Raw genomic sequence first — 22500 nt, 5'->3', positions numbered from 1 at the left:
TGTGCAGATCAGCCATGGCTGTTCCGATTTGCTTGATTTCTTCATTTTTTTAAAATACGTGCAATGACAGATAGTTGGTGAAGATACATATATGTCACGTTTTCATATGAAATCATTTTGATATCATCAGTTGACCAATGAGCATTTTACACACACACCATGCCTGAAACAGCACAGACTTTACACAAAAAAACAAAAACAGAAACAAAACAAAAAACAAAGAAAATAAATAGATTTTGTTACAGTATCATTACTGATAGGTTCTTGATCGTTATCTTAAACCCCCTTGCTGTTGATCACACACAGATAAAGAAGACACGTGACACACGAGATCTCTTTTACTCGACGAGGATTGTGACCACCATGTAACTCACTTCACAAGGTCCAAAATCACAATGGCGCACTCCCCTCCGTCCAAGCACTTTATTAGAAAAGGGGAGGGGACAGAGGAGTACAGAGGAGTGGAAACTTACTAACTGATAAGGACTGTCAGACATATTACACATTGGATTAATACATTGTAGGATATTCAATTAAATGAATACAATCAAAGAAAGAACTTATATACACATTATATATATCTTTATAGCTGCATCTAAATGCTGTAAACCGATCCTGTCATTTCCTGCTTTTGTTCATTTAATTAATACTCCTAAAAACATCAATCACATTTTTCTTGCTTTCACATTTTCAAAATGGATATCATACCAGGATTTTTATTAATCAAACCAACAACTCAAACATTTGCCTCTTCGCTTCCAGTGGCCTTGGGACTAACTTTCTATGTCACTCTCAAATAGGGCTTGAAAGGAATACACACTCTCGTGTGGAGTGGAGCACTTGGGACAAATATCGTCATCATTCTAAGACAACGCCGCATGTCTGCACGACCTTTTCATTGACCATACACTAATGGTCTTGCTTTGCGTCACTAACATTCTTGGAATTAATCACTTAAGTCTTTCGAACCTCCCCACCGGGGCGCAGTCCCAGGCTAGACCCCTTTCCACTTGAGGTCTACACCCAGGTCACCCTGGATAGAGAGTTCAAGTCTCCTGCTTCCCGGTGTCTTCTTTTCAAAGCCCACCGATCACAGGAGCATCACTCGCTTAGTAACTGTAGCACTCCGGCGGTCGCTTTCAGCTTGTGATGGCCTGACTGTACATTGAGCCGAACGCAGCGACCACACCCGCCTCCTGTCAGGGAGCACGCCATGGAATTAATGCTTTTTGCGATCCGACCGGCGGGTGACCCAGTCGATAGCGATCCCTTACCCGTAGGCGTGGTTGGCGCCCCAGGCAGGAAACCGACGGTCTTGTCCTGGCCCCGCTTGGCTACGGGAACCAGAATATTAACCGTTTTCACCCGCCTTGCCTGTAACCGGTGAGTCACGCGCTCCCGTCCGGTTAGGTGTGGACTGTCATCCACGCACCATGTGCTGCCAACCCTAGGAGAGAGCGGCAGTCGGCACACCGACTAGACGGAGACACAGCTAGGATGTTGATTCATCCTTGACAGAACACGGGGGCCTTCAGTCTCTCCCCCAGCACTATACTTCGTTTTTAACGTGCTCTGGGAGCCTTGCGACCCCGCTGCCGCCTGTTGATGACAAGGGATTGGGGAGCCTACCCCCTAACCTCGTCATCTGAAATAAAAAAACACCACATGTCCTTTTTATCAGAAACGCAGACCCCTCCACTCGCAGCAGTCAAAAGGTCAAGAGTCCATCTATTCTGGACGGCCATTAACGACGCTGACTCAAACTCACGGTTTTGGGCCTCTTCATGGTCATTGTAGCATTGAGGAACAGGCTACGTCTATAGTTAATTGTCTCTACACGTAACATAAGCTTTCCCACTCCAAGATGGGGAAAGAGAGACAAACCAACCTTATTGGCACGGGATTACCAGTGAGATTGTATTTTTCTTACAACCTCCAAATCTTAGTTGATCTAAACAAACACGGGGGAGTCAGCATTAATGTCTGTTGACAAGTGTGTTCGTTGATCTGACCCTTCTTCACAGAGCCAGCGTGGACATAACAAAGGTTAGGCTTCCGAGTGACATACAGGCTTAACAGTGCTATTTAGGGCGTATTTCAACTGATGGTACGGTTTACACGGCAAATAGCTGCTGTTAGTTCAAAGTCATTTTCTCCCAAGGCTCACCAGCGATATTGGATTTCGAGGCATGTCACTTCTCATGACCAGTTGTGTGAAACAGATATATTTATATGTGTGCAACCATAAACATTCACATTCTAGTCTTAGCGATTTGATTAGCGTAAAAATATACCCAGCATTTAGATTTAGACGGTGAGAAACATTTTCGTCAACACTCCTCGATTTACGAGTAACTTTAATAATACAAATATATAATACACTCATAGAAATTAAAAAACTCACAAAAATACCAGGGGTGCAATTCTAGGTGTAATAGGAATGGGGAAGGGGATTTTCTAATGGGAGTCTTCTCCAGGTTTGGGTCTGACCGTAGCGCTATCAGCTCGGCCCCACCCGCTGCTGGCTTTAGCACTCCTATTACTTAAATGTCTGATAATGTTCGAACCAATTTACAGTGGCCTTTTGTGGATCCAAATAACACGTTTCACAGCAATTGTGTTGGTGACCAGGACTCGGAACGGACCCTCTCAGCGCAGAGTTGGTCCTGGTCCTGTCGCTTGATGATCTTTATCACGGCATGCAGATCACCAGTGCTTCAGTCCCTGTAGGGAGAGAGAAAAGACTAGACAGATAATTTGCACTTTGGACTATTTTCATGTAAAGCTCCACTAATGTGATGCATTATGGCTATGGCCGTTTTGACACATCTGTACTTCAATCTAGTTTTACAGTATCATCACTTTTCAATAAGTGGAAATAATAGTCTTACATATGGCCTTTCGTTACCTTTTCATTGTCTAACAACATGTACAAAACTGTTTAGCATAATTTTGAAAATTATAAGTGTGAAAATGCTGCTTAATTATATATTATATGTGTACCATCCCTCCTGTTTGAGATATGACCTATGGTCATGACTCAACTTCAGATCCTAAGTGTGAAATGGTCTGTGTCACTGGTGGCAGACATAACAAATAAAAACTCCCAATGTGAAGCGAGACTAGGTTCCTTTGCTATCTTATCTACATAAGCGCTTCCCAGGCGTAAAAGTGCCTCTGCTAGTCTACTGTGCAGCAAAAAAAAATAAACAAAGTAGAAAATGCATCTTGGCATCATGTCTAACTTTCTAGTCTTGGGCTTTTGTGCATGCTGAGTGAGTGGCCTAGGAAGCTAGATACTTTATTGCCCGTGACCTGTAAGTGCTTTAAGAGCTTACTTGTGGTTTTCCACACATACCTCACGTGTGGGAGATGCTCCCAAAAATAAATCAACACAAGAGATTACGTGAGACAACTGATAAACGTGGCCTCAAAATTTGCTATTTCCCTTGAGAAAATGGCTGGACTATTAACAAACTCTTGCTGATACTTAAATGTCTAGAAATACTTAAACAATGAGTACAGATACTTTAAAGTTCCCAAACTGAGTAAAAATACTTTAAATGAGTAGTTTGCCTCTGGCTTTCTCCTTTTTCTCTCTTTCTTGGCTTGACTTCACTGACACACACACGCACACGCGTGCACGCACGCACACACACACACACAGAGGCAGGCTCACTCGAGCGCACACACACACTCCAGTAATCAGTCTCTGTCTCTCTGTCTCTCTCTCTCTCACGCACACATGTGAACACACACACACATGCAGACAGTCAGACAGACACACTCACTCCTCTCACACACACAGTACCTGACACTCTCCAACGTAAGTGACGTCATTCCACATGCTTCAAACACACACAGTCTTTTCGGTACATGAAACTACACACATGCACGTATACAAGCACACACGCACGTCATAACCCATTTGTTCACACTACTTTTGCTACCCTTCACACTTTACATATAGTACATATGTATTACACCCAAACACCACATTCACTTACAATTCATGTACACTAACACCTGAACACACATGCACACTCTCTCTCTTTCTTCCTCTTCTCTCTCACTCTCATTTAAACATCACTCCTTTACATGTCGTTGTGCACCACGACATGGAAATTTGAAATGTTTAAATGATTACTGCATCTATTTGGGGCATTCATACAGATCACAAAAAAATGCACATTCCACTCTCTCATTTACACATCTTTTAGACAAAACAAAACATGTTCTTCTTACTACAAAACTCTCTCTCTCTCTGTCTCTAATCATCCCAGCCTGACATATTGCATGACTCGCAAAGAGCCAGTCCGAAGAGAAGATGGCCCTTACGACCACATATACAACATGAGTTGGGGGCCCTTGTTTGGCCTTTCTCTTTCCTCGTATCATCCCATCCATGTACTGTTGTGCTTGATATACAATCAGCCACAAAATGGCCTAAACGACCACACCTAAAACATGATCTGGGGGCCCTTGTCTGGCCTCTCTTCTTGCCCTGCTTTGGCTTCACTCCTTCGTTGGTAACATCGACTACAATCACTTGTTTCACAGGAGCACCTGTATCTTCTTTTTCCTTCTCCATATTAGCAGTCAATTACTATTATGTGGGTGAAAACTTAAATATGTGTGGTTATTATAATGTTCTGTTCAATGTGTAGAAATTATTTTAATCACTGTAAATATCTTGTTCTTATCCTAACTAAGTGTATAGTATTTCAAACTTTATCTAGGCACTGCTGTATACTGGCCAAAAACTGTATCACACCCAAATTCACCACGTCCACCACGTGTAGACGTGCCCCAGGGAATCACGCACTTATCACTCACTTATCACATCCAAACCATACACCGTACACCCCTGAGATTGTTATGGGGGTTATACTAGATATATAGAATAAATATAGACAAAGCAGTTTACACGACTAGATTTCCCCGGAGGGGGCTGTCAGACCCACTGGCTTTCAACCACCGTGACAAACACACACTCAACTTGTACCAGTATACTCTTGCAGCTAATAAAATGCAGTGGCTTTCGCCACTACAACACAACTATAACTGTAGTTGCTTATCTATGCACAACTACAACACACTTGTCTATATTACACCTAAGTAATAACAACAATATGTCCACACAAGGACCACACTTGTCAATATTACACCTAAGTAATAACAACAATATGTCCACACAAGGACCACACTTGTCAATATTACACCTAAGTAATAACAACAATATGTCCACACCAGGACCACTTACATGTTTCTTATAGGCGTGTGATCACGTTCAGATTTCGGCAGTCGTTCGTCGAAGAGAAGATTTCGGACTGGTGAACACCGGCCTGGCGCGACTTTACACCCCAGGGCTTGCAGGACCCTCTCAGATCTCTGGCTATCGATAGACTTGCGATGCGTCCTCTTCTCCTCTTCCAAAAACGACGTAGAAATCCGACACGAAGGACCAGTGAAATGATAGGTTCTTGATCGTTATCTTAAACCCCCTTGCTGTTGATCACACACAGATAAAGAAGACACGTGACACACGAGATCTCTTTTACTCGACGAGGATTGTGACCACCATGTAACTCACTTCACAAGGTCCAAAATCACAATGGCGCACTCCCCTCCGTCCAAGCACTTTATTAGAAAAGGGGAGGGGACAGAGGAGTACAGAGGAGTGGAAACTTACTAACTGATAAGGACTGTCAGACATATTACACATTGGATTAATACATTGTAGGATATTCAATTAAATGAATACAATCAAAGAAAGAACTTATATACACATTATATATATCTTTATAGCTGCATCTAAATGCTGTAAACCGATCCTGTCAATTACCATGTAAATAAAATACAGATGGTTCAGCATGTTTAATACCTTTACATCCACAGGTTCAGTTCCATGTCTATGCTGTTCTTTTTCCACCACAAAAGGTCACAAGCTTAAGCACTGTTGTTAGAATCTTGAATGAGACTGAATGAACCTTGAAACCCATTCAGATCCATTCAGCGCACATTCTGTCATTTCAAAGATCCAATATTTCATTTCAAGGATGCAGCATGAGGTTCTCATCAGACAGAAGTGATGTCTTCCCCCCCATTCAAGGGTGTCATTGCACTCTTGATGCAAAACACTTTGTGTTGTTTAAAGACATACTATGTAACTTTGCCCTGTGTTTACATTTCCCTCCATACCAGCCGTTATCAGCCACTGGAGTAGTGTGGTGGTGTTTACATGCAGAAACACATAGCCCTGCTGTATTTTGGTGTCTTGGTACGCGGGGACGTACAGTATTTGGGCGTTATCTTTTGAGAGCTACCAGCCAATAACAGCGCAGGGGTGTGTTTCAAACTCCAGTGTTTGTTAATGGAAATGCCAGTGAGCACCCAAGTTTGAATCCTTGTTTACAAACAGAAAGCTAGAGAAGTTACATAGTACACCTTTAATACAGTGATTCTCAAAAAGAGAACTACATTGGATCCATTGGGACACAGGTTTGCTGTTCCATTTCTATAAAAGTAACGGTTTTGGACATAAGATTTACGCCCGACCGCGACAATATGTAGATCACATAATGCAGGGTAGCTGCACAGATGGAGAAGAAGAGGGTTTGTGTTCAGTCTAATGAAGTAGCAACTTCCAGAGCTTCCACACCGTTCCTAAAAGAACAACATATTCTCACTCTCAAGCCGTACTATAGTGATGGCATGGGACAACATGTGACCAAACGTCATATTACAACTTCGCGATAATCCCACCCACACTGGAATGCGGAAGTGCCGTTCTCAAACCCAAAACGTACAGGGGGAGTGGCATCCACTTTTCTCTAAATATACCAGCAGGGGTGCTGGAATGGAAATTGACATGCGGGACATATTTATTTTACTTTATTTCGGTTAATTTGGTACAATTCGGTACAGTTTTTTTTTTAAATCTTTTTTTTTTCATTTTTCCAACTGGACTGAATTGTGGGGGGACACAGTGTCTTTTAATTAAACAGGCGCCGGCGCCACTGTATACCTGCTACTATTGGTGTTGTACTGATATGTAATGTATTGTATGTCTTCATCAATTAATTGAGTACAATGTACCACAATTTTGTGTTATCCTTTTAGCATCGTTTTTTTGACAGTATTTCTGTACCGTTAACGTTCTTCCAAGTATTCAATCAATCAAAATAGAGGGTGACTCCGCTAAAAAACTGTTAAAACTATGGGGACGCGCCATCTGAAGCGAGCGAGTCGTGCCAAACGTTGCAAAGTCCGCTTCAGCCGACTCGGCGTTGTTCGCGTTGCATACCGATAGGGATAGAATCGTGAATGATCATGTCCCCTGTCAGTGATGTCGTGAGTACCGACAAAAACGTCAAATAGTGCCGTATGGTCAAATCCGTCCCCAGCTGTCACCCGTTTAACGGCACGGGTGTGAGAATGCATTGATTCTGTGAAATATTCCAGAGCTGCCACACAGTTCCTAAAAGAACAACCAGCCCTCTTGTAGACAATTCCATTTCTAACCCTCATCTGACCTTTGTTTTTTGTCTCATTGGCAAATGTCCATTAAAACTTTGTTTCAGAGAAACAGCACAAATTCTTCATTCTTCAAAGTCTTTCCTCAAATTGACCTATGAAATGTTTCTTATTGGGGAAGGACGGCTTAATATAAAGTATAATAAATGTACTCTCACACACATCAATGAATTTCCTTAGATTATTATCATGTACAATTTGAAATAACGGAGTTCACCGGTCATCTTCACCATCATCACCACCATCATCATTGTCGTCGCGCTCTCCGTCCTTACAATCCTTCATTTTGATTGGTCAATGGAGTCAATGTCCTTTTGGTCCGTACCATTGATATAGTCCTCCCACTCATGTACTTCCTGTGTCATCATGATGTTACATCATTTCCTGTTCGGCCAAGGCCAATGTTGCTTTAAATTGAACGGAAGCGTAAGTCAAAACTTGACCCTCTGTACTCTACAGTATCACAATGTAAACAATTGACAGCTTTGAAAGCACACCGTGCTCTGAATGGCTTTTCTATGCTAGTTTAACATCAAGGACCATTCAATATTTCCACTCCACTGTTCAAACTCACACAATTATGTTTTTTTTTTTTTTAGTTTTCATACAAGGTACACACAACTAGCACCCCCCCCCCTAGTGTAAATGTTTCTTATCCAATGCAATTCCATTATAATGGGTGGTGGTCATCACCCCAACTTTGCCCCACTTCATCTCATATTTTACATGTCTCTTGAGAACATTTTCCACAAATGCTCTTTGCTTTTCCCTTTCTCTCCATTTTTAAGTTCTCGTCTCTTTCTTTTTTTGTCTTTTTTTTAAAAGACTTTTTACAATTTCACGGTAAACAACATCAACACTTGACACCACTGAGAAAAATAAAATAAGAAAAAGAAATTGTGTGTGTGTGTGTGTGGGGGAGGGGGGGGGGGGTTTGGCGGTTGGAACGCTGTCCTCCAAAGGCGAAGGAAGCTTTGTGATTGAATCAGAGGAGAGGAGGGGTCGAAGCGAGGAGGCGGGGTCAAAGCGAGGCAGGGTTGGGGCGGGGTTGGCCAATGGCGGGCTTCGGTAAGGCAGGCGCACGGAATGGCGGTATAACAGAAGGAATGAAAGAAGTGTACTTGGTAACAGTCTGCACAGCGCGTGTAATCTGTAACACGGCTTGTACACGGTGTACCTCGCGACACAGTGTGTACTTTGTAACACAGTCTATACAAGTATGTACCTGTGTACTTTGTAACAGTCTGTACAGTCGTGAATAACGAGCGAGAGAGAAGGGAAGGTGTCAATATAAATAAGCTATAGCTACTGTGGAGGGAGGAAGGGCTCGTGTATGTCATTGGACATAGTGGTGCAGAATATGGATGCTGGGGTTCAAGCGGTTAGTCAATTGACCAAAACCGAAATCCTATTTTTTAGACATGGGGGAGCATCGCTCCTCTACGCTCCCCCTCCACTCCCCCTCCACTCCACCCCTGAGTGGACGACCACGTTAGCTCGCCAAATAATGGATTTCCAACTGAAAACCAGTTGTATGAAGTACTGGTTAGGCTTAAAGGAGAATTCCGGACATTTTAAGTGTTCTCTTTGATGTGTCGTTACTCACCTACCGACGTAAAAAGTGGCATTGTTTTTTTCCAGAGATTCCCCTGTCGTCATTTTTTCAACCCCCTCCGTTGTCATAATGGGAGCGCGTGGCTTAGGGAAATTCGTCTATTATAACCGATGCAAAGTTTTTTTTTTCTCTACTCCTACTCATTGTAGAGTCTCATGATAGTCAAACGTGCGCTGAAAGTTCCTGAGAGGCTAACGCTACTGCCGAACGATTTAACACTGGTTGCTTGTTTCTCTCCAGAACCTGGCAACTTGGTGTTGCCAGGTAGAGAAACAAGCAACCAGTGTTAAATCGTAGTAGGAGTAGAGAAAAACAATGAGTAGGAGTAGAGAAAAAAATAACTTTGCATCGGTTATAATAGACGAATTTCCCTAAGCCACGCGCTCCCATTATGACAACGGAGGGGGTTGAAAAAATGACGACAGGGGAATCTCTGGAAAAAAACAATGCCACTTTTTACGTCGGTAGGTGAGTGACGACACATCAAAGAGAACACTTAAAATGTCCGGAATTCTCCTTTAATGGGGCCAATGGGAGTGGCTATATTTAAATGCGTATTGCACCCAGGAAAGGAGATGGGAGGGGGAAGGGGGGGTCTGGTTTAAAGTACATTGTCTGTTTCTCTTTCCTGTACACGCCCCCAAGTAAGCCTGTTGATGAGTTCTCCATGCCGGATTCAACTAAATGCTCAAAGGTGTTTTATGTGTGTGTGTGTGTGTGTGTGTGTGTGTGTGTGTGTGTGTGTGTGTGTGTGTGTGTGTGTGTGTGTGTGTGTGTGTGTGTGTGTGTGTGTGCACGCGCGCACGGTAGCATTGCGTAGGCATGTGCCATCGCAGAGGAGCAAGTGGCTAATAGAATTACATGTTGGGGTTGCCATGGATATGGCGTGGATCCACCGTTCCCGTGGCGACCAAGATATGGTGGGCTGAGAGAGCGAGAGAGAGGAAATGTTGCAGAAGAGAATATATATATATACCCTTAATATCTCCCTATTTCCTTCTTTCCCTGTACCTTTATTGTAATATAAACATCCAATATTTAAACAGAGGATGTGTGCCAGCGGCCACATATCTATTTAAGCTTGTCGTTATCTCTCCCTTGCCTTCCCCTCTTCCTCTCTGTTCTTCCCAGTCTCTGGGTATTGTTGCCGTGTTCAGTTGGCAGACGAGACCACAATACCTAACAACTCCATTCAGTATACCCCCCCCCCCCACACACACACACACACACACACACACACACACACACACACACACACACACACACACACACACACACACACACACACACACACACACACACACACACACACACACACACACACACACACTGTTTAGAGCCCACTTGATTGGCAGAACACAGAACAAGTATAGATACTGGATGGCAATATGCTAACTCTCTCCTCTCCTCTCCTCTCCTCTCCTCTCCTCTCCTCTCCTCTCCTCTCCTCTCCTCTCCTCTCCTCTCCTCTCCAGTAAACCAACTCCAGCCTTTACAATCTCTAGAAACACCAATATTTGGCAGTAGTAGGTCTCTCATTAATAAACCTGTCCCCTCATCTTTCTCTCTCCCCCTCCTTTCTCTTCGTGCCCTGCTGCTCATTCCCTCTCTCCCCGTGCCTCCTGCACCAACCCCTCATCTCTCTCTCTCTCTCTTTCTCTCATCCAGTGTCCCTCGGTATGGTAGGTCAGCTTAGGTTAGGTTGCCTTTATTAGACCGTGTGTAGAGCAGTGGTTCTCAAAGTGAGGTCCCCAGGGACCCTCTGGTCTCCTTGAGAGGGGTTTCAAATGGACCCGTCAAATGGTTCCGTAACTCTGCGAGTGTGCGAATGGAACCCCTACGGATCCGTTTGCACTCTCTCAGAGTTAAGGGAGGTTCTTGAAATGACAAAGTTTGAGAACCACTGGTGTTAGAGAGATGTGCCAAACGTGCGGACCATAAATAGTTGACTGTCAAATTCAGATCTCTCACTGCCGCCCCATCCTCCTCCCTTCCTTCCTTCATCCTTCCATCCATCCTTCCTCCCTTCCTTCCTTCCGTCCTTGCATCCTCCTCTTCAGAAACCCGGTATGTGGCAGTAGGCCTCCAGGGAGGACAGCATGATGTAGATGAGCCACAGGCAGAGGAACATGAACGACGTGACCAGCTTGCAAGTCCGCGGGCCGCCCAGCTCGCCGCCGGCGACGCCCGGCCGCCGCCGGTACAGCAGTATGGACATGCACACCATGGCCATGACGGTGAACAGCGTGACGGAGAAGGCCAGCGAGCCCGGGTCCACCATGAACGGCTGGCCGCGGTAGCGCCACACCACGGCCGCGATGGTCCACGCCACGCCGATGCCCAGGAAGACGTTGACGGCGTTGGAGCCCGTCACGTTGCCGATGGACGCGTCGGCGTACTGGTCCTGGATGGCGGCACACTTGCTGGCGAAAGTGTCTGGAGGAAAGGAAAGAGAGAGAGAGAGAGAGTCCAATCACTGCACAATATGCAAATTCCGGCAAAGTATCCCCCCCGCACACTCTGTTCCAATCAGTGGTGTAAAGTAACTAAATACATTTACTCAAGTACTGTACTTAAATACAATTTTGAGGTACTTTTACTTTACTGGAGTATTTCCAATTGTCAGATATTTATTTGTCAGATATAAATTATTATTATTATAAAGCATATATTAACCACTTTAGTCTTATTTTATACCTAGGCTATTTGAAAATAGCCTATCTACAAGCTCGCGACGCGTTGTGAGCTTGTAGATCTGCTATTTTCAAACATTTTGGTACTTTTACTTTTGGTACTTTAAGTACATCTTGATACCAATACTTTTGTACTTTCACTCAAGTAAATTTTGAATTCCGGACTTTTACTTGTAACAGAGTACTTCTACATTGCAGTATTGATACTTTTACTTAAGTACAACATTTAAGTACTTTTTCCACCACTGGTTCCAATGCAGAGCGGAGCTGCTTCATTCACTAAGAACATGAGGAAAGCCTAAATTACATTTATTTCAACAGTCTACTCATTAAAGCACTGATTATATTAAAACGTTGATTGTGCAGTTAATTGATAATATGCAGAGTGGGTTGATTCAGTTGTAACACCATGTGCAAATAAAGACATGCATCATTGTGTAATATTTAAACTTTTTTTTTGTTGAGTCATAGTAAAGGGCAATTTTCTTTTGTCCAAGTTAAGATGCGATGCGTTGTGAGCTTTAGATCGTTATTGGTTTTTGCTATTTTTTAATTTGTTTTAGGTGAAAGTGAAAGGGATTGTGTGTTTAATATATTGTCTCTGTTGGGTGAAAACCTCATACGTCCAAAACTGGTACTTTTCAGGATTCAAATAAAAAAATTAGCAAAAGTCGCAGATCCACACAAAAACACAAAAAGTCAGAATATGCAGATAAGAGGTTTCTGTCCAACAGCAACGATATATTGAACCAATGAAAATATTGACAAGAGCTTGTGACTAAATATTAACTAGATTAGATCCATTGAACGCACAGGTAATTTTTTTCCCATTTCCTGAAAAGTCATCTTTTTAGACATCCGAGGTTTGCGCCCGACAGCGACGATATGTAAATCGTCAACGGCATCAGACAGAGGCTATAATTTTACACCGCTCTTCATATTTTCCATCAAGCTGAAATGGGATGGGGTCCGTCTGCAATATTTTATTTGTGCAACAAAACGATGAGGTCAGTTCGCTCTGTCCGTCTTGTCTGTGTTGTTGTAATTCAGTGCACATACGACACTAAAAGTGAGAAATAGACTGGGGACAGGCGGAGGTGAGAGTAGTTGCGAGGAAATAAATTATGTTAACACGTTTCAGAGAGAGAACACTGTCTCGCCACCCACCTCCCCACACACACACAATTTAACAACTGATTTATATCCACATACTGTAGAAGAAAATGGCAGAAGGACACAAATATTGATGGTGCAGTAGAGCACATTCACAGCTCTCCACAATACAAAATAGATTTTTTTTTTTTCAAAGCACAACTGTAACCCCAATCCCTAAACCTAAACTCTAAATACCTAGTACCCCAATAAATACCCTTGCCCCAACCTCAATATTTTCCTAATTGCAAACCCAACTAAAAAAATGTAATTAAATTGAAAATAAAACATTAATATTTCTTGTGAAGACGAGGAAAATGGTCCTCACAATGTTTATACTTGTGGGGACACTTGGCCCTCAAGTATAGCGCACATGAGCACGCACACACACACACACACACACACACACACACACACACACACACACACACACACACACACACACACACACACACACACACACACACACACACACACACACACACACACACACACACACACACACACACACACACACACACACACACACACTGTGTAGCATCCACAGGTCAGAATGATGGATTATGGCGGGGTAAATACACAGCATCTCATAAGAGGAGGGGAGGGGGGGAAGGGCAGTCAGAATAAACAACAGATGATTGTAACAACAGGGATGCTGGGAGCTACAGGGAACGAGAGGGCGAGAGACATAGAAGATTGTAGAAAGAGAGCTGAGTTGGGTGTGTCTGACAGCGAGAGAGAGAGAGAGCGAGAGCGCGTGCGAGAGAGAGAGAGAGAGAGAGAGACAGACAGACAGACAGACAGACAGACAGACAGACAGACAGACAGACAGACAGACAGACAGACAGACAGACAGACAGACAGACAGACAGACAGTACAGACAGACAGACAGACAGACAGACAGACAGACAGACAGACAGACAGACATACAGACAGACAGACAGACAGACAGACAGACAGACAGACAGACAGACAGACAGACAGAATGGTAGAGAGAGACAGAGAGGGGGATTGGGGGAAAAGAGAATACTACATTGAATTGGGATAAGTGAAGAAAAACAATACAACAGATGGCGAATTGAAATGAACATCCCTTGAGAGAAAACACACACACACACACACACACACACACACACACACACACACACACACACACACACACACACACACACACACACACACACACACACACACACACACACACACACACACACACACACACACACACACACAGAGAGAGACAGTACACAAACATCACAAGCAGACAGAATTGAATCCTGAGACATCCCAGGTGAGAATCCAAACATCAGCACTGGTCCAGAAATACATGATGTTTATCTGTTTGTCTGTCCTTGGAAACACCCTTCAGTCGGGGCTTAGAGTTTTACCTTGTGCTCAATGGCACTGTAGCGCCACCAATGTACAGAGACAAGTAAAGCATCTGCGTCTGAAATGCTCCCCATGCATCTAAACAGGACGACTAGCATTGTTGTCAGGCCGGAGTGGGAATCGAACCCGGAAGGGCAGCTGCATTATCTAGTCAGCAAAAGAGCCGCAGGCTTGCTAGCAAGCAGTAATGTAACTGGACTATGCCTACATTACTGAAGTATCATTAACGAAGCATGGAAAGGAAATCGGCGTTGGGAATAAACCCTGACCTACTACGTCGTACTACAGTGTCACACAAAAGTAACGAATATATTGAGAGATATTTTATATATATATATATAAAGAATCCTCTAAACCAGAGGTCTTCAACAGGGGGTCCGCGACCCCTAGGGGGTCCGTGGAGGTACTGCAGGGGGTCCGCGAAATTGCTGTTTGATTAAACAATATTTTTGTTTGAAAAAAAAAACAAAAAAGTTTTTTTTCTTTTTTTTTTCTCAAAATGTCAAATTGTCTTTAAACATAACATGAATCCATAGCAAACAGATAAATGGAGGCACAATGCACAATAACATGGTATGTTTATACATATTTTGTAGAGATTTTTTTGTTTTGCACACCTACTGGGGCAGGTGCGTATAGGAGCAGGCAATATAAAACACAATTGTATACATAAATATACAATATATGTGGTAGCCCCCCCTACCCTACGAGGTAGGGGGTCCCTGCTCCATCTCCCCATCAGTTTGGGGGTCCCTGGCCTGAAAAGGTTGAAGACCCCTGCTCTAAACCGCATTCCTTCTGTCTGACTAGGTTTTTCTAATGAAAAGTATTAACAAGAGCTTCATTTAACTACATTTGAACCATTGAAACACAGGTTCTTTTTTTCCATTTTCTGAAAAGTAACAGGTTTCCAGCCGACAGCAACAAAATATGATTTATTTTCTCCTTCAGATAACATTTTTTTGTGTGTTTTTATCACCTCCGCCAACGGAGTTGGAAGAGGTTTATGTTTACATCCATTAGTCTGCCTGTTTGGCTGTTAGCAGGATACCCCCTGAAGTTATGACTGCATTTGGTAGAAAACTTGTGGAAAGTTTGGACCGTTTACATTTTCACACTGATTGGGCTAAAGGGAGTTCTGGGCAATGCTTCTCACAAGAACACAACATTATTGACTCAACCAAGCAAACAATGCTCAAGTATCCAATGTGGAAATGACAAACTGTATCTGGAAAATTGCAGTGTTGGTGGAGGTATAGTCTACTGGGCGCAGTGTTTCTTGTTTATTATGATGTAAGACTGTAGCAAACATAGCTGCATAAATGCCTTGACACTTGGTTGTTAGTAAGAGCAGTTATTCAGTCAGAAACACTCACGTCATAAGTAGATGTATCCATTTATTGAAACAAATGGAATAGACCTACTGTACAGTCAAACGTGGCGTTAATGGCTCCACTCTTAAGATGTTCCCTAATTTTAGCTGAACAGCATGCTAAGAAAAATCAGGGAACGCCACGCCACAAAAGAAGAGTCTGCAAAGAAGAGTGTGTTTGCAGACTAAATTATTTCCACTCTTTTAGTGGCGAGTCTGTCTACAGAAGCAGATAAACTAAATCTGCTAACTAGACACATATCGCTGCTTGTGTACAAGAACAACGCCTCAAGCTCCGAGAGACTGATCACCCAGCTACTTGATCTGCACCCACACATAAACTACACAATATACAGTATATTCAGCAGCAAGAGCTGCTGAATACTGTGCACCTACAGTAATGGGTATATAGATATATAGATATGTGTGTCATTGTCGCTGCAGCCACCACAATAATGTGTCAACACACACAACATGTACACGCGGGGCTCACGCTATCCGTGCGTGTGGTGGTGTGCAGCTGGTATGGTGGAGCTTTCCAAACGCATAGTAGCTAGGCGGCGAGCAGTAAATTCCATGCTCTTTCTACTAACACCGAATCACCTGCTACCTGCATGCCTACAGTGAGGAGCGATGACCCGGTAGTGGGAGGGAGGTAACCCTTTGCTGGGAATTCCAACCACGCTGACTTAATTTAGGAGAAACCGAAAGCGGTCTGTGTGGTGTTGTGTGTCTGTGTGTGTGCCAGCAGGTGCGTGCCGTGCGGCCGCACACACACCATGCAGAGCTGTGATTGGAATGTAGAAAAGAGTGTCTGATAGAAAACAATCAGCAGAGTGCCATGCTGATTACAGCTGAGGGCCGGTACGACTCCCGTCCCGTGCCCTGCATGAACTAGCGATGCTTCGTTTTATTCACTCGTGATTATCAACCCTCACTCCTTCCCGCGGGAGCAGTTAGGACCATAAAACTCGGGGGGGAAACGCTGGTAGAAAACAAAAGGCTTTCCCCTCATTACCGTCAACTTCTAAGGAACCATTTCTTAGAGCTGCTTTTCAATCTCTCAGGCTTACATTGATGAAGGCTCTGAGGGCATGGATTGAACCATCACTCACTGCGTGTTCTTCAACCGCAGCTGCAATCGCTCCTTTACTTGGTATTCTGTCCTTCACTGAGACAGGCACAGTAGGAGGGAAGGCCCTGGGCAGGATTAGATTAGCCAGGGGGGGTCCTACCCCCCTCTGGTCTTTCATTTTTATGGCTGGTGCCGGGGATATGTTTTATCCCTGCTTCCGGTTAGACTGACTTAAATAGTGCGGGGTAATCATTGTCGAGATTAAAAAAGCTCAGAAAAATGGTGGCAATTGCAATCGGCTATTTTCACTATATTTGAAGATTTCTTTTGACAATTCTTCACAACAGGGCTTAAAACTGGTAAAACTGGTTAAAACTGGCTAAATTATTTATGTAAAAAGATACATTTGTTAATTTTGAATCAAGACCACTGCGGTCTGCCACCTCGGGGCGACTGATTGCCTCGTCACTCAAGGGTCCTTCTGGTCGATCGACACGGTCACGACTTTTTTCTGTTCTGGCCCCACAGTGGTGGAATGAACTTCCCACTGATGTCAGGACAGCAGAGTCACTGCCCATCTTCGCCGCAGGCTGAAAACCCACCTCTTCAGGAAACACTACCCTTCCTCTTTGCCTGGCCTACTTGTTGTTAACTAGTTGTATGAACTCTTGTTTTATTGTTGTATTGTTTTATTGGATCTTGTTTAGTCAATACACTTATTTGTTTTAGCTTGTGCTCATTTGATTTAGCTATTTTGTCTCATCTGTTTAAGAAAGTAGGTAGCTGATATATTGCACTTTTACCTTAGCACTAGGTATACTCTTGGTTGCTTGTTTATGCAGGAAATGCACTTAAGACTTCTGGTGATTAGTAGTTTCGTTCCCTACCTATGTTGAATACACTTATTGTAAGTCGCTTTGGATAAAAGCGTCTGCTAAATGACTGTAATGTAATGTAAAAGATCAGTTTAATCACTTTATACCTATATACATCAATTTGAAAATAGACAATCTACAAGCTCACAACATGCGTGATGCGACGCGTTGTGAGCTCATACATCTGCTATTTTCAAGTCTTGAAAAATATTGAATATCGTAACGACACAAATCTTGTATGGGGATCTCTTGCACCGAATCATTTGATATTGACAACCTCTGAACTATAATAACACTGCATCCAATGAAAAAAACGTTCATTTCATCAAAGTGAATGGGAACTTGACCCGGGACTCACCTGGCACGGACGTGCCGAGGGCCACGAACACCACAGCCGTCACCGAGTCCTTCAGGCCCACCGTGCAGCCGAAGCTGGACGCCAGGTCGCCGGTGACGGCCGTCAGCACGCCGATGAGGCAGATGGACACGAAGAAGCACGCCCAGCCGTTCCAGTACTCGGTGGGCGGGACGAAAGCGAACAGCACCTTCCAGAAGACGGTCAGGAAGTGCATGATGTAGTCGAAGCAGGACGGCAGGCGCTCCTCGCCGCTCTCCTCCTCGTCATCGTCGCCTAGCGGCGTGGGGATTAGCAAGGGAGAGACAGACAGAAGAATTCAGATTTTTTACTTAGGTAAAAGTAGATTTACCAAAATATACTGTGTTACAGTAAAAGACCTGCATTAAAAATGTTACTTGAGTAAAAGTACAAAAGCATTGGCATCAAAATATACTTCAACTTCAGATACAAAGCTACAAAGCGACAAATATGCCGTGTAGCTTTGTATCCTTGTATATTCTGTATCTGCCACTGTGAACGCAGAGATCAGATCTGCCTGCAGCCTGACCACAGGAAGAAGAAACTCCAGACAGACAGAAAGTTCGGTAACACTTGCTAATATGCATCCCATGTGTGTAACGCGTCATGAACATGAACATACTTATAAGGCATCATGAACATACTTATAAGGCATTATAATCTGCTCATAACCCTGTATAATCAGATTTATAAGAGCTCATAAATACTCATAATGCTTTATAACCATAACCATAACGCATTATAAGGCATTTGCCGAAAGTTCCAGTTGAAGTCAGAGAGGCTGATTAAACTGTAGACGTGTGCGTCTCTGTGCATTTCTGTATTTGTGTGCTTGTGTGGGGAAAAGACAGCCTTGAATTGAGATTACCGTGCTTGTTTCAACACACACACACACACACACACACACACACACACACACACACACACACACACGCACGCGCGCACACACACACACAGGCGCACACGCACACGCACACGCACACGCACACGCACACGCACACGCACACGCACACGCACACACACACGCACACAGCCTTTGGCCATCTGAAGTAGCCTGCGAGCAGTTGATTGGTTCTCTCTTTTCTGTTTAGGTCTGTAATTCCTCAGTAATTCTGCAGTGAACAGCAGTCAGCCGTACGCCCAACCAGCCTCTAATCAGGGCTCTGGCTGTGTGTACACAAGCTGAATCTCTCTCTGAAAAGCCCCCCCATGCCAGATATATCATTGGTGTCAGGCGGAAACCTTGTATCTCCATATTTCAACTTTTTATGTTTTTTTTCCCGTACATTGATGCCCTACTTCGACATACTTACAGTGTCACACAAAAGTAGCAAAGAAATTGCCAATCTACACGCTCACAAATCGCAGTGCTGTGAGCTTGTACTGTAGATTGTGTATTTTAGCCGTTTGTTTTTATTTTATTAAGTGTCTTTCACTCACAAATTTCGGAAATTAGTGGTTAAAGGAGGAGTTCACCCAAAAAATTACTTATTTTTTTGTTTTTGTCGCATTCCTAAGCTAATAATTTGATTCCCGTCTCCTACCGGCTAATGTATCCGATAGGACACACAAAGTAGATTTTTTGTGTCTCCTACCGGAAATACACACGGTCATCAAATTATTGTCTTAGGAATGCCACAAAAACAAAAATAAATCCATGAAATCAAGGCTTCATGGGGTGTGTAATTGATAGAAAATAAGTAATTATTTGGGTGAACACACCTTTAAGTGTGTGTAAGTGTGTTTTTTTTTATAAACATTGAACCAATGAAAAGTATCAACGACAGCTTGTGACTACATTGGATCCATTTGGAACACAGGTTCCTTTTCACATTTCCTGAAAAGCAACCATTTTGGACATATGAGGTTTCCAGATAACAGCGACGATATGCTTGTTACATGCAAATGACTAATCACAGTGTCCTTCCACTGTGCTCTTCAGGCGCTGACTAATCCTCACTTCCATTCAGACACGGCCAGAGAGCCTTCCTAATTATCAAATTCGATGTCACATACAATTATCTGTAAAATCATTTCATAAGTATTATTCCTGCCTTCTGGGGGGATGAAAAGCCTTTGGGTGTGCAGTAGCACATAGATAATGATGTGTGGGTGTGTGTGTGTGTGCACATCAAGATATTGTCGCTGGCCATTATTTTTGTAATACTGGGCTGCTCGTATTAATCCCTCCCACCAGACTAAGAATATGTTTGCCATGTTTTCTCACACCACATTAAAAACAGGACGTACTCTGCCATCATTTTGTTTTATTTTTAGTCATCTGTGTATTTGTAGAAGAAGAAACTCCCGCACAAAGTCTTCAAATCATTGCTGTATGTTCAAAACTGTTACTTCGGTTCAATATATATAAAACCCGCAGACACACGTAACCACATTCAGTTTAACTTTTTTTTTAAAATAGCAAATATAGCAGATCTACAAGCTCACAACGCATAGATGAAGGTTGTAGATCGGCTATTGTTGCTACTTTTGTGTGACACTGTAGTATGACGAAGTGGGGCGTTTATATACGAAAAAAAACATACAAAGTTGAAAGACAGAGATACAAGGTTTCTGCCCGACAGCAATGTGTTGTGTGTCTGCTTGCTTGCGCTCGTGCACGTGTGTGTGTTCCTTCCCTAGATGCAAAGAAGAGGGTGCTTGCAGACTCAATTATTTCCACTCTTTTAGTGGCGAGTCTACAGAAGCAGATAAACTAACTCTGCTAACTAGACACATATTGCTGCTTGTGTACAAGAACAACGCCTCAAGCTCTTGAGAGACTGATCACCCAGCTACTTGATCTGCACCCACACATAAAGTACACAATATACAGTATATCCATGGTAGAATTTGCGAAATAGACATTGCGAGGACATTATCTGTCCAATTTGTTTGAGCGTTGAATGTTTAACGTACCACAATGGAAACAAGCCTTTCCTTGGCTTTTTTTGTGTCTCATCCATTTGGCGTTTTTAATCCGCTGTACTGTTGTACCTCTAAATATGTCAATAAAATATTCAATCAGTCAATCAAAAGTGTCCTGGTCCTCACAAGAGATATGGTTATTGTGTTATGGTTTAACAAGTCTTACAGTTAGGCTTACAATGAGGAAGAGATTCAGGTTGGGGTTAGGATTAGGATTAGGTATTTAGGGGTTAGATATAGGGGTTAATGTTGGAGTTATGCCTGATTTATGCTTAGTCGTGCGCCGGAGTCTCGCTCCGAAAATATTTGATCTACAAGCTCACAACGCATCGCAGCAAGACCCACTGCGAGCTTGCCGATCTATTATTTTAGGTGCACGGCGACGCACGGGCACAGGGTTAAAAATGGCCTCAAAGAATCAAAGTGGCACTTATAAAATTGCCGTCCAAAACATTCGATGTCCTCACAAGTATACTAATGCAGTGTGTGTGTGTATATGTGTGGCACGCGCACACACGTGTGTGTATGAGAGTTACCTGCACTGACTGTAACTGCGTTGACAAACTGTTCTCTCCAGCTGCTGCTGCCCACCACCAGAGCCAAGTTGGTCTTCTTAATCAGCTTATCGACCGTGCTCTGAGGGCGCACACACACACACACACACACACACACACACACACACACACACACACACACACACACACACACACACACACACACACACACACACACACACACACACACACACACACACACACACACACACACACATGCACACACGCGCACACACGCAAGCAGACAGTGTGCCCCGACCCCCAAGCGAGAACAGGAGAGAAAGAAGACAGACACACACATAACACTCAGGTTGTTAATTCACAGTCAGCCGCAAAACAAGGACGCGTCAATTCCGGCTTCAAAGTTCATTTGGTCGCCCATTAGGAAGATGGAGGAAGAAACAAGCTGTCGATAGCAAGTAACTAGGTGTGCATCATGTCAACACACATCATTAGCTTAGGGGGTGTTTGTGGTGTGTGTGTGTGTCGTGTGTGCGTTTGTGTGTGAGCGCGCGTGTGAGTTAAGTGCTGTTCACATTAAGAAGGCCGGGATGCAACGAATCGTTAACTTCCGTGGCGTTTCATGGTGTATCTGTTAAGCTCTCCAGTCAGTTACTCCACTGTTTCTTAAGGTCCGGTCTAGGGCCCACCAAATGGACCCGTAAGGGTCTGTAACTCTCAGAGTATAAACAAATGTTAACAGTGTTTCTCTTTTGGAACCCCAATCTACGCTGTGAAATTCTCAGCGTTAATGCAACTGTACACTCTCATGGACCCCCTTGCTGGTCATTTTGTGATGTCGTCATGCACGTGCACGAGCTGATGTACAAGCTCACGACGCGTAGAGTTGTGAGCTTGTAGATCGGCTATTTTCGGCGAAGAGATTTGGTGTAGAAGGAAAAAAGTAGGGGGCCAAGTACAAAGTACAGACCCC

The 22500-nt window shown here is 43.5% G+C and overlaps 1 protein-coding gene across 1 annotated transcript in view; it reads right to left on the bottom strand.

Moving 5' to 3' along the window:
- Positions 1-10779: 10779 nt before the first annotated feature.
- Positions 10780-22500, bottom strand: part of slc8a4b (solute carrier family 8 member 4b) — a 178845-nt gene continuing 167124 nt past the window's right edge. Inside the window, exons 16-18 of the mRNA XM_080451065.1 lie at positions 21549-21648; positions 18067-18339; positions 10780-11587 (exon numbers count right to left, since the gene is read on the bottom strand). Coding sequence (XP_080307191.1) covers positions 11208-11587; positions 18067-18339; positions 21549-21648 — 753 coding nt within the window. The 3' untranslated portion in view covers positions 10780-11207. The remainder of the gene's footprint in view (positions 11588-18066; positions 18340-21548; positions 21649-22500) is intronic.

The sequence above is a fragment of the Gymnoscopelus braueri genome (genome assembly GCF_963280865.1).
Source record: "Gymnoscopelus braueri genome assembly, chromosome: 15".
Lineage (NCBI taxonomy): Eukaryota > Metazoa > Chordata > Actinopteri > Myctophiformes > Myctophidae > Gymnoscopelus > Gymnoscopelus braueri.
This window is presented reverse-complemented; position numbering and strand designations above follow the sequence as displayed.